Source organism: Heterocephalus glaber, unplaced genomic scaffold, assembly GCF_053883595.1.
Source record: "Heterocephalus glaber isolate CG9 unplaced genomic scaffold, H.glaber_assembly_v1.0 deba00000347, whole genome shotgun sequence".
NCBI lineage: Eukaryota > Metazoa > Chordata > Mammalia > Rodentia > Bathyergidae > Heterocephalus > Heterocephalus glaber.
This window is the reverse complement of record NW_028258143.1, coordinates 26,284,579-26,296,793: the sequence shown is the minus strand read 5'-3', so window position 1 is coordinate 26,296,793 and position 12,215 is coordinate 26,284,579. Positions and strand designations below refer to the sequence as shown.

At 39.5% G+C, this 12,215-nt stretch overlaps 1 protein-coding gene across 5 annotated transcripts in view; it reads right to left on the bottom strand.

The window, feature by feature from the left end:
• Window positions 1-12,215, bottom strand: part of Cntnap5 (contactin associated protein family member 5) — an 874,588-nt gene that overhangs the window by 148,534 nt on the left and 713,839 nt on the right. For all 5 annotated transcript variants that reach the window (XM_087198285.1, XM_021236419.2, XM_021236420.2 and 2 more), the window contains one exon: window positions 737-976. In XM_087198285.1, the coding sequence (XP_087054411.1) occupies window positions 737-976 (240 nt within the window). The remainder of the gene's footprint in view (window positions 1-736; window positions 977-12,215) is intronic.

Genomic DNA, 12,215 nt, shown 5'->3' with positions numbered 1-12,215 from the left:
AGCCTAAATATTTTGTTTTTATGTTTGAAAAATACTGAGTAATTCAGTGTTTATAGCAAGCAGTCACACCATGAGCATCACTACTGCTCCAAAGGGCACACCATCATGATTACCTTCTCCGTTGTAATGAACTCTCAGGATTGGGAAGAGGTGCCAAAGAGCCCCAGGGAAGAAATTTTGACAATTGCAGTCCAATTCCAGAAAATCACAGCATGAGCTCCTAAGCAGTGCTTTTAAAGGCTAAGATGTTTGCTCAAATCACTTAACGAAAAGACTTTACTAGATATATGATATTGTTTTCACTAATTGAACTATAAGTCTCTTTGTTGTAAAAATGATTTAGAGACTTAAGTGTGTCTAAGGTTCCTTCAGGGCTAGAGTCTATGGTTCTTTTATTACATTTGTAGACTGAAGAATGATAACTGAGGAAATATTAGCATCATTAATATTCTGCCTAACACAAGAGACATGAGAGACCACCTCCACTCATTCTCACCTGGCTCCTTAACCTCAGACAGTGTGTCGATCTATAACTCGCATCCATTTCAGCCACATTGCCAGTGGACACACACCTGCCCAATAAGCACTGTATGTGTATTTGTGTCAAACAGCTGTGCTGTTTCTAAACAAAGGAAACCAAGTAAGAGCATGTGATGAAGCCCAAGGGCACAGGAGCCTGAATATAGCCTATAGGTGCCACATTGCTGGACCTGGGAGCTACATGGCGCCAAGCTACCTTTTTGGCAAAAGGGCCCTTCATATGGAGAGTGGGTGCAGTCACATGAGTAGCTTCTGTGCTTCTCCACACACTTGCCCCCGTTGTGGCAGTTACTGCCATAGCTGCTGCAGTGCCCTGGGCAGCCTGGCCTGACTCCAGAGGTGACTCTTGCTCTCTCCTCCAGGTCCAGTTTTTGTCCATTCAAGAGTAGGGAGCGGATGCATCCAAGGAAGCCTTTCTGTCTTGATGATGTTCCCCCTAAAAGTGAAATAAAATGAGAAATATAAGCTCTCATAAAACTCCATTCATTTAGGTCTTTATGGGTAAGAGTTAACTATCGGTATGTGGTCATGCTGTGTTGAATTTTTTTTTAAAGTTTCCAGCAAAAATTAAGGATTTAAATAGCTTAGAAAAAATGTCTGTCCTTCTAGGCTAAGAATCATTGCCTCACAGGAGAGCAACAGACAGAGACAGAGAGACAGAGAGAGGCAGATAGAAGGAAAGTAAATAGATCTTGAGGAATCCTCTACAGTCTTATCAGTAAGATTGCAGATGAAATAAAATGGACTCTTTCATAGGCTACAGCAGACTTTAATCCAAAATACAAGGTGCAGAGTGGGATTGCCCCTACTGAAAAATTTAGTAGCAAGCTGCTAGGTGCAGCAAGTGTGAAAACTACAACACATCTGCCAGTACTTATGCAGCTTATGCACCTGGAAAGAGGGTGGAATTTAGGGACTCACAGACACGAAGTCAAACCCCTTGACATGCACTAATTAGCCATGTTAAACACTATAGAATCACTGAAGCCTTGCTACTTGATCTGTAAATTAAGAAAAAATAATTCTCTGTGTTTACAGGAGGGCTTAGTTTAGATCATGGAATTGTGTGTGATCATTTATTGCTGTGCCTTTTATCTCATCTCTTGACTCCTCAAAAATGGCAAGAAACAGTATGCCCTTAATATAGATAGATGATAGATACATAGATAATTGATAGGTCCTTAAATTTACCAAACTCAAACTGTTTGTAAGATGAGAGATTTCCTCCTGGAATGCATAATGGGACTGTAACTTAACTTTTCACTGACTGTAACTTAACATACACTGAGAGTTCATCTTGAGGGTTTAAGAGAGATTTGATATGCTCCTTAGAAATCTCCAAAGACCTGGGTAGATGCAAAGTTGGTAAATATTTTGCTGCCATTGAAGATCCAGGATTCTGCCCAGTGACCTGTCTGGTATAAGAAAGTACATGTACAAAGGAACAGCAAGTCAGGGAATAAAGTTAAATCCCATTAGCAGGTATCTGTTTAGTGCTAGAAATAGGAGAAGATCCTACAGGAAGCAGAGGTCCAGCCTGTCCTTAAACAATAGGCATTCATTTCAAATCCTTGAACCTAAGTCAAGGACCCACCCTGACTCAGAGGGTAACATATGCAAGTCTCTGAAGTCTACCACATGTACTTAAAGAGGGTGTACTTTAAGAGGAAAAGAGGGTGAATGGAAAACACAGAGGCCAGAGCTGATTTGTCATTTGTTTTCTGTACCTTAGCGTCTCCTGTGTGAGAGCCGCTCATTTCTCACTCCTTACGTGACAAATGTACCACATGTTGTTCTACCAAATAATTAAATCATATTATGTTCCTATCAAGATGGATCAGATAGGGATTACAAATGTGTTATTTCAGACAAGGAATACAGATGTTGAAAAGGAAGTAAAGTTATAAGTTACAGGATGAACAGTTAATACAGTAGATGAGAGGCAAGGTAATAACTAGGTATGTAGAGGGCTGGAAATATGCATGAGGGAATGGCATCTGCCTTCTCTAAATCACACCAGGATACTATACCAGTAAATATGCACATGAAATTCACTATCTGCATCCAAACACCGAGACAGAACATTCCTAAGAAATAAATCTAGTTTCCTATCCTCCTGTGATGAAACTGCATTGTATTTTCAAATCTGATATGTGATACCCAAGCAGGCCAAGAGGCCAAACCCAAATTTCATTCATCGGTCTGTGTCAATTTTGGTGAATAAATCTCCTTGTAACCACAAGATAAATCAATTACACACACAGCAGATCATACAAGAAGGTTCATTATTTCTCTCCCAAGATTGTGTAGACTAAACAGGGGAGGATTGATGTAGTAAAATGTTGTCCTTCCTTATTTTTGTAGTCACTGCCCATTGTGGGTTTGGATAACTCTTCATACATTTTGTTAGTGTCATTTCTTTCAGTTGAGATGGAGAATATAAGATCTATTGCACAGTTTCTTGCATGTGATTTAGTTAACAAATTTATAAACAAAGAAGGTGACCGAGGTGGTTTCTATAGCAATATTGTATTCCTTGAAGTGTGAGACAGTCAAAGCCTGGTAAGAATTCCCCTGAACAAGGGGATCATGTCACTTCCAGTTGCTGACAAAACACAATGATGCTGAGAGACCTTGTGCAACTACATTGCACAATGCACTAAACCTCAGTCTTCTTCTGACTGTGTTCTATTCTTTACAAAGTAGAAAACCTAACTGTCAGATTTCTTTTTTTTCATTGAGAGGAATATGTAGACTAAAGAAAATGTTAAGATTTCCACCAACACACACACACACACACACACACACACACACTGAACCAGAATAGTTGCTTGTTCTCTGCATTCTCTGATGATGTTATGTACTATCTGTAGAGTGTAACATGAGGTATACATTTTTTGCAAAACTTAAATTCTCCATACAAACACAACTGCAATCTTCCTTCTTCCTCCCCACTTAATAGCTCTGCTCCCCGACCCAGGTTTGTGAAGTTGCTCCTCCAGAACCAATTGGAGCTATATTCCTTCTTCTACACTTACAGCCAAGCTCTTGATACAGGACACTCACCCCCAGCTGAATCCTGAGAATGGCATGCTTCCTTCAGCTCTGTTTCTTCCCACCCACAAACCACAGCCGGGATCGGTGTAAATTTGAAGATTGAGTCTACCATTCTTATTAGATGTAAAACAATAACTCAGATATGTCAGGTTCTTGGAAGGTGATTAGAACTTGGGGGCCCATAAATGACTTGCTATTTGCACCTGATTGGAATTGGGTCTCTGGAGATACGTGGCCTGGAAAGATATATATATATATTTTTTTTTGGGGGGGGACCGGGGATCAAACTCGGCTCCTTGTGCAGCAAGTGGTGAAAACACTGAGCTAAATCCCCGGCCCTTGGAAAGATATATTCTTATCCCTGGCTTCTCATCTCCTTCTCTGCTTCCTGACTGCCATGTAGTGAGTAGTATTCCTCTGACAGGCTCTTGCACCATGTCTTTCTGCCTTGGAAACAACGAACATGGACAGAATTTTCTGAAAACAGTGATTCCAATAAATGTCTCCCTCTTTAAATTGTGGATGTCAAGTATTTTGTCCCAAAACCAGGAAAGTGACTACTAAAAAAAATTGGTACTGAATGTGAGGCTGTCGCTATGACTATACATGACCATGTGGTTCAGAAGTGTAAGAGCAGATTATAAAGGTTTAGAGATGACATTAGAATCTATGAACAGAAGAACCAGATATTGATGGGGCATTCTGGTCAGAGCTCAGAAGACCAGAATGCTGATAGGAATGTGGACAGTAAAGGCGAATCTCAACAGGTTCAGGTAGGAACAAGAACTCCTCTGGCAGTTGGACTAGAGGTCATGTGTGTTATACTCTGTAAGAAAATTTGACTTTATTTTTCCAGTGTCCTGAGATCTTGCTGGAGACTTATATTAAGAAAAGTGTACTAGGGCCAGGGATTTAGCTCAGTGGTTTTGCTGCCGGCTGTGCAAGTACAAGGACCCGAGTTCGATCCCTGGTATCAAAAAAAAAAAAAAAAAAAGAAAGAAAGAAAAGAAAAGAAAAGAAAAGTGGACTAATTAATCTGGCAGTGGAAATTTCAAAGCAGCCCAACATTCAGGCTGTACCATGAGTCCTACTGGTTCCTTTCAGCTAGATAAACAGGTGAAAATCAGGACCAAAAAGCAGATGTGAAATGTTTGCAATTTCAAGAGAAAGGAAGAACTTGCAAAATTGAGGCTTTGGAGTTCAGGGTTGCAGAAAATATTAGTATTAAAAGAAGGCAAGTATTTTGCACCAGAACAATGAGAAAGATGGCATGAAGGCATCTCAGGACTCAGTAAGACACTAAACTTCGCTCAGTTGTATATAACTATGAACTTTCATTTGAAAAGAGAGAACTTTGACCTCCTGCTCCAGAAGAGTTTCCTAAGGAAATTGGTTCCCTGAGATTCATTTCACAGTGCTCAGATATCCAAGTACTCAGAGACCTCTGCAATCATGATTTAATGGGGCCTGGCTATTGCTTGAGCTTGTGGAAGACTTTGGCATCATCCATGTGATGCTAGTTTTAAGGATATACAGAATGTAAGAGTTGTGGGTCATGGAGGCTTCCACTCAAATTTCAAAAGAAAATCTGCGAGGCTAGGTGAAATGTCCTTGAAATGGAGAAGAAGAGAGGTGTGAGAGTAAAGTCAAAGTGCAGTGGAGATCCCTGGAAGTTGGAGATGCCAGGAATGTGGACCTTCTACTGAGGGAAACCAAAGGCAGCAAGAGAAGCCAGCCTAAGAAAATAGCCATTTGGGTTACAACCAGGAAAACCATAGAGGTCAGGCCACCCACATTATTTGAAGTTCACATGTCTCACAACTTTCCCCAGGTGCTGGATATGAAGCTTTAGGATTTAATGTTTGCACTGTTGTTTAAATCTTGCTTTAGCCTCATTTATTTCTATTCCCTTGTTCCATTTATTTATTTGTTTATTTATTTATTTATTTATTTATTTATTTATTTGTAAAGGAAATCTTTATCCTGTGCCACTCTATGTTGGGAGTACATGATTTTCTTTCTGAGTTTTACTGGGGGTCTAGAGCTAAGAGCTTTCCTTGGGTTTCAGAGGATACTTTAGATTTAGTCTTTTAGCAATGTTGGACATATTGAGATGGCAACTCTGAGAGATGGACTGAATGCATTTTGTGTAATGAGATGGACATGGGTCTTTTTCTCTGCTTCCTGGCTGCCAGGGGTTAGTACTGTTCTTCTGTGTGCTCTTCCACCACTCCATTCTACCTTGGAAACAACCAACCATTGACAGAATCTTCTGAAAACAATGAGCCAAAAAATTCCTCTTTTTTAAGTTGTGGGTATAACATGAAAGCTAAATTATATAATGATTACATCTGTCCTTCACTACAACCTCATGTTAACAGTAGTCATTGTACTCATTTATTAATGAATTCATTTCTCTAGGATGGGGGTGGGAGATAAAAGGCAATGAGAGGGCTGGGGATTTAGCTCAGTGGTACTGCCACCTGCCTAGCAAGCACCAGGTCCCAAGTTCAATTCCTGGTACCAAATAAATAAATAAATAAATAAATAAATAAATAAATAAATAAGGCACTGAGAAAAGAATCCTTGACAATATAAGTTTTGTGGTACAGGGTTCAAGGTGGGAAGTGGAAAACAGATGATTATCTGGCCTCGTTATTAAGAAGAAGAACAAGAAGCTATTCCAGGACATGTGGAAGCTCAAAGCTTGCTCCAGTACTATGCACATGTTAGAAGGGAAGGCAAGGTCTTGAGGCTCCCACCAACAGTAGCCTTGCCATGGGCCCTCTCAGTAAGAAGTAGGGCATGGAAGTACAGCATCTCTGAGGTCCTGGGACACTTGGGCTTCAGTTCTACCTTGAGAAACCTGAATGAGCAAGTGACTGGGTAAAACAAAGTAAGAGATTTGCTTCTTACAAACCAAGCATACACATGCATCCAGGCTGCCTTGTAAGAGCCAATTCCATGACAGACTAAATTTTATACTATTTCTTCAATATCAGGAGGAGAAGAGAGTTAGGAAATCAATATTTATCATAAGAGAGATAGAATATCAAATAGGTCTCAGTATAGACTTAAGAGCCAGATACCTCTTGCCCTCTTTATTCTACTTTGAATATCCACCTCATATACTACACTGTAGAGGACCTATTTAAAACTCCCATGCATCTCTCCCATTAGCCCGCACTTGCGCTCCTTAAATAGCAGGTGGATTTTACCCATCTCCGTGTTCCACTTGTCCAGCCCAGGGCTGATAACAGAGCATGCACTCAGAAAATATTTGTTGAATAAATGGTAGGTGCTAACTGTAAGAAAAGAGAAAGGAAGACACAACAAGAAGAAGGGCAAGGTGAGAAAAATTTTTGCTCTCTTCTCAATGTTGGAAATGATGGAATCACAACTGGAGGAGTCACAAGCCTTTAGAATAAGCTTTTAAATAAGAAAGTTGAAGAGGAAGAAGCTGATCCCTGGGAAAATGAAAGATATGTTTTGCTTAAGAAAATGGCTTCAATAAAAAAAAAAAAAAAACTGACTTCATGCTGCCGCTTTATTGTCAGCCCATCCCGAGAGAAGGGCAGAAGTGGGGGAGGAAATGTGGCTGCTCAGATGGTGCCACCAATGTGTGATGGACGTGGTTAGCTTTTGGATCATGAGTGAAAGGAGCGGTGTCCTTGAATCACAAGTGGAGGGCCTGTCTTGGTCCGGGAAATTGTCCTTGCTGCCAGAGCAGATGCAAGTCTCCATTTTCTTTATTGGACAAAAAATATTAGCAACAACAATATGATCTGATAATAATATCTGAGAAGCCTCTGTGTGTGAGCCATATACAATTTGAAAATGTAGTTTTGAAAACCCCTTTACCTTCAGGAGAGACTTGCTGAGGCGATGGCAGTTGTGAGTAGTGACGCTCCCTTTCCTAAAGACCTCAGCCTCTGAATTTGGGACATCTGCAGATCAGGTACACTGACATGTGGAGACACTGTTGTAGATTGCTGAGAAGAGAGATAAAGTCCAGGGCAGGAAAGGATCTGTCTAACCTGGGTTCTTGTAACAACTAAGTGTCTCCTATAAGTGCTAAATCACCCACATTTCCAGAAAGAGCACTTCATTATTCCGGTGATGTGGGGCACAAATCAGTTTCCACTTGAAATGGTCTTGTCATGTACCCATATTTAATAACCTTACCAGGAAATCCTAAACGGGAGAAAGCTGTGCCCATTGGCTCATTCTGTCCTTGGACTTGGTTTGTGAGGTCATGATTATTATTAAGTTCAGTGGGCAGATGGAATGGCTGAGGCTCTGAGAAGGTTCATGAGTTTCCTAAAACCATAAAGCTATTGTGGAATGGCCAGGATTTGCAACTTAGAGTTCATTAACTTGCCTGAATTCATTAGATATTTATTGAACAGGAAATACTATATATCAGTGAACCTACACTAGGCCCAGAAGATGTGAAGATAAATTCAACATGTCTCTCACAAGGAAACCAGCAAAAGGGAGAGAGGCAACAATCAAGCCATCACAGTGAGGTGGGATGAGGGACTTGCAGAAAGTTATGTGTGTGGGGGGCAGAATAGACTCCTCTGAGAGGAAGGAGTTAGTAGGAGTCATCAGATCTCTGTATCGCAAATGAAGTGATGTCTGCCTGGTACATAAGGTGTGGGAGTAGATTCATTCTAATTAGAGGGACAGAGCCCTCAGAAAGTAATGAAGCAAAATGATGCAAACTTGCTGTGAAGAACACATTAATTTAAAAAGTATTTTCCAAAGAAAGTGGGAGAGAAGGCCACATAAGAATAAATTTCATTTAATAAAATTAATTTGATTTTTAAAACGTTTGTATGCACAATACACACACACATACACACACACACACACACACACACAGAACCCTCTCTATTCTGCTTCAGATTTGGCTCTCTAGGATGCAGGCTCTGATGTGTAGTTAAGGGAGTGAGATTTTTTTAATGAAGAGTCCCTAGGAGCCACACTTGGGGCATGGAGAAAACACAAGCAGGAATGAGCAGGGAGAAGTAGCCATAGACACATGACCACAACCTAGCACAGCCCCTGGAAGTGTTCGGGCTAGAATAACACATCAAAGGTGTCCCTGTCTGGACCGTTCTATCCTTGCCTTTGCTGGACACCAGGTACAGGCTCTTGGGCAGGGCATAACCTTGGTCAATCATTCCTCTGAGGCCAAGGGCAGTCCCTGAAAGATGAAAATGGACCCCTAGACAGGACTCCCAGCCTTGAGGCACAAACTCTTTCCTGAACAGGACCCTGACCAAAGTCACCCAGAGTCTACTGGAAGTGGCTGAGCTTCTCTACAGAGGAGTCAGGGCCTGGATCACAATCCTTGCTCTTCAGCCTGAGCCAGGGTGAAAAAATCAGAAGCAAAACCAATTCTTGCATCCTCTTACCACCTCTTGTACAAAATAACCTTTCTTACTGCAGAAGCTTGAAATTTAAATCTCTTTCTTTCATGATCAGAAGAAATTTCATAACAAGATGACAAGAGAATACAACCTGTCAGTAACATTTTGTGGAGAGTTTTCATCAATCATCCATCCACTGCTCTCCACACAGGTTTTCGCACACCCTCCTCTGAGTCATCAAAGTGTTGCCAAAGACTTGGAGAAGTGTAAGCCAAGCCCACTAAGCTGCAGCAGCACCTCAGTATCCAAAGGATGACTTTGCTCTTGACCAGCCCAGAGCTTCCCAGGGGGCTGCTGGATGTGCTCTGGTCACATTAGCTCAAGGATACCTTGGCCTGGGGAAATGGACACTAGAGTTGTCCCTTCTCTATCATTCCTCATATTAGGACCTAAATGTAGAGTAAGCACTGTTCCAATTTACATAATCCTAAATGCAAGTAAATAGTGGTGTTCTATTTATTTTCTGTGCTAAATTATACATGTTGAAAACCACGTGTCTCAAAAAATTCAGATTACTATTTCTAACATTGAATTTGTGTTTCTTAACTCTCAGAGACTATCTCCCTGGACTTCATAAAAAAATAAGGCCATACTATACTCTCCTTAAAGAAAAAAACAAACAAACAAACAACAGAAAAAAGTGTTATTCCTGATATGTTTTTCTATAAGGAAAAAAATCAAGCAAAATAAGAAAACTCTCCGTTCTGCTCCACTTACTCAATATCAATCCAACAGAGACAGTAAATAATGAAATGAGCTTCAAATGCAACAGAACAGGTTGTAGCTAAACATTTCAAAATTGCTGTTTGAATATTAAGGGACAAAAACTACTAAAATGGGCTATTAAGCTGGATTAAATACATCCAATTCTCAATTTTTAAAAAAGAAATAATTTTTCTTTACAGAAAAGTGATTTGATCACTCACTTCCTTGAATATAAAAATAGGACCAAAATTCTTTAAAGTGCAAGCTATAAGAATTTAATTTTATGATTCAATGGTGTTAGGGGGTTAGGTATTAAAAGAACCAGGTGGCTCTTCATTATTTTTTAGTGGAAGAAACATTCTCAAATGTTTTAATTGGTACATAAAAACAGTATGTATTTATGGGAAATAGTGTGATATTTTGATATATGTAGACAATGTATAATGATCAAATCAGGGAAATTAGCATTTCTAGCACCTCAAACATTTTTTATTTCTTTGTGTTGATAACATTCAAATTCCACTTTTCTAGCTAACTTACAATATAAAAACATTATTTTTTAACTATAGATACCCTCTTGTCACTATTGAACACTAGGGGACAATATAATTCCTCTTACCTAAATATAATTGTGTAACCTGGTCTCTTTGCTCTCTCGGGCTCTCTCTCTCCCCAGAATGTCATGGCCACTATCCTACCATTTCTAGTTACCAACATTTTTAGTTTCCACATGTTAGTGATGAATCATTTATTGAGTGACTATTGTATACATTTCTAGGATTTTTTTAATTTTTTATATTTTTATTTTGGTACTGTGAATCAAACTTGGGACTTTGCGCTTGCCAGGCAGGCGCCAGAACCACTGAGCTAAATCCCTGGTCCCTGTAGGATTTTTTTTAATACAGCAACTAACTGAGATTCTCATGGAAGGGGTTTCTCTTACCAATTTCTTTAATTAAACAAAACAATTTCCCTTACATAATTATGATAGGGAACTTATTAAATCATGTTATTTTTCTGAGAAAAATGATTCAAGTATACCTGACATTAAAAGAATTAACGTTCTGTCAAATTATAATTCTCAGAAACTTATAAGATCAAGTTATAAGAACTTATAAATTGAAAGACAAATATTTGTTCATTCTTTGCCATATGGTTGACATAATAAGAAGTATCGTCTTCCATAGCTTTATGTATTAATATCTTAAAAGGTGATTCTGCAGTTATTTGCAGTTATAATGAAACATATTACATCTTCTCCAGGGAAAGGCTCTGCTGGCCTGCATAGGATAGCCATCCTCAGGAGATAGTCATGAGGTCAAACCTAAGTTCCTGTTCTGTGCAGAGGCGGGTGCTCATCTATGAGGCTAGATCATGCCAGGGACACTGGTTCACAATGTGCCCAAGCTCAGAATTAATATGCATTCTACGCTCCCCGGGCCTTCATGATTGACAATAGAGAGTAATTAATAGTTAGTTCTCTACCATCCTAGAAACAGAGCTGCATTTTTGGAAACTCTTAAATTTTTATTATTTATCAAGTTGGTATATTATCTTCCCAAGGGATTGTAAATTTGGCATAAATTTGGTTTATTTTAACACCAAGAGAACAATTGATCTGGAGGGGAAAACTAGGTCCATGGAAGAAAAAGGAGGAGAAGGAAATGAAGTCATTAAATGAGACTCAGACATACATTTTCACAAATTTTCTCTATATTTGCAGCACATTTGGAAAGACTTTATTAAAGGTTCAGAAAGAATGACACGCTTTCCTTGCTGTTATATATGCATAAGCATAAGAAGCATAGCATTCACTCCTAACACCTGCATGCAGGCAGCAGACCTTCAAGTCTGGAAAGGTCAGTTACTAAGCTTTTTTATCATCTGTGGATAGACAATAGTGAACTTAGGCTTTTTTGTTTTTTGTACTAAAATATCATGGTTTACAGCAGTAGGCCCAGAATACATACATACATACATGCATACATACATACATACATACACAAATATCTTCACTTTAAGCAATACATGGTAGTTTCTCAAATCTATCTTGCCTCATCCTCATATTAATGGACACATGAGCAAGAGCAAAGCAGATAGGTGACAGCATCAACAGCTGCAATGGTGAAACTGACACCAGCTTACATAGTACATTTCAATAGGTCCATTTTGGGAAATTCCTCCTACTGTGTTAAACAAATCCAGCCAGTTAAATGGCATGGTTGCAAATGTCCCTAACATGAGATTTAAATAGCCTGAAGTAATGCATTGGTTTTTGCGAATCTGTTAAACATTGACTCATGTATGCACACCTCGGCCTATCACAATGGTTCAACAACAAGGCCAGTGCTGAGAGCCACATTGTATTTTGCACAATGCAGCCTGTGTCTGCTATTAGGGAGCACTCATCACCCCAGCAGTTGTCCAATGTTTACAAGGCTGAATGACAGTCTGTTTTGATTGAGTAGTCCTCCA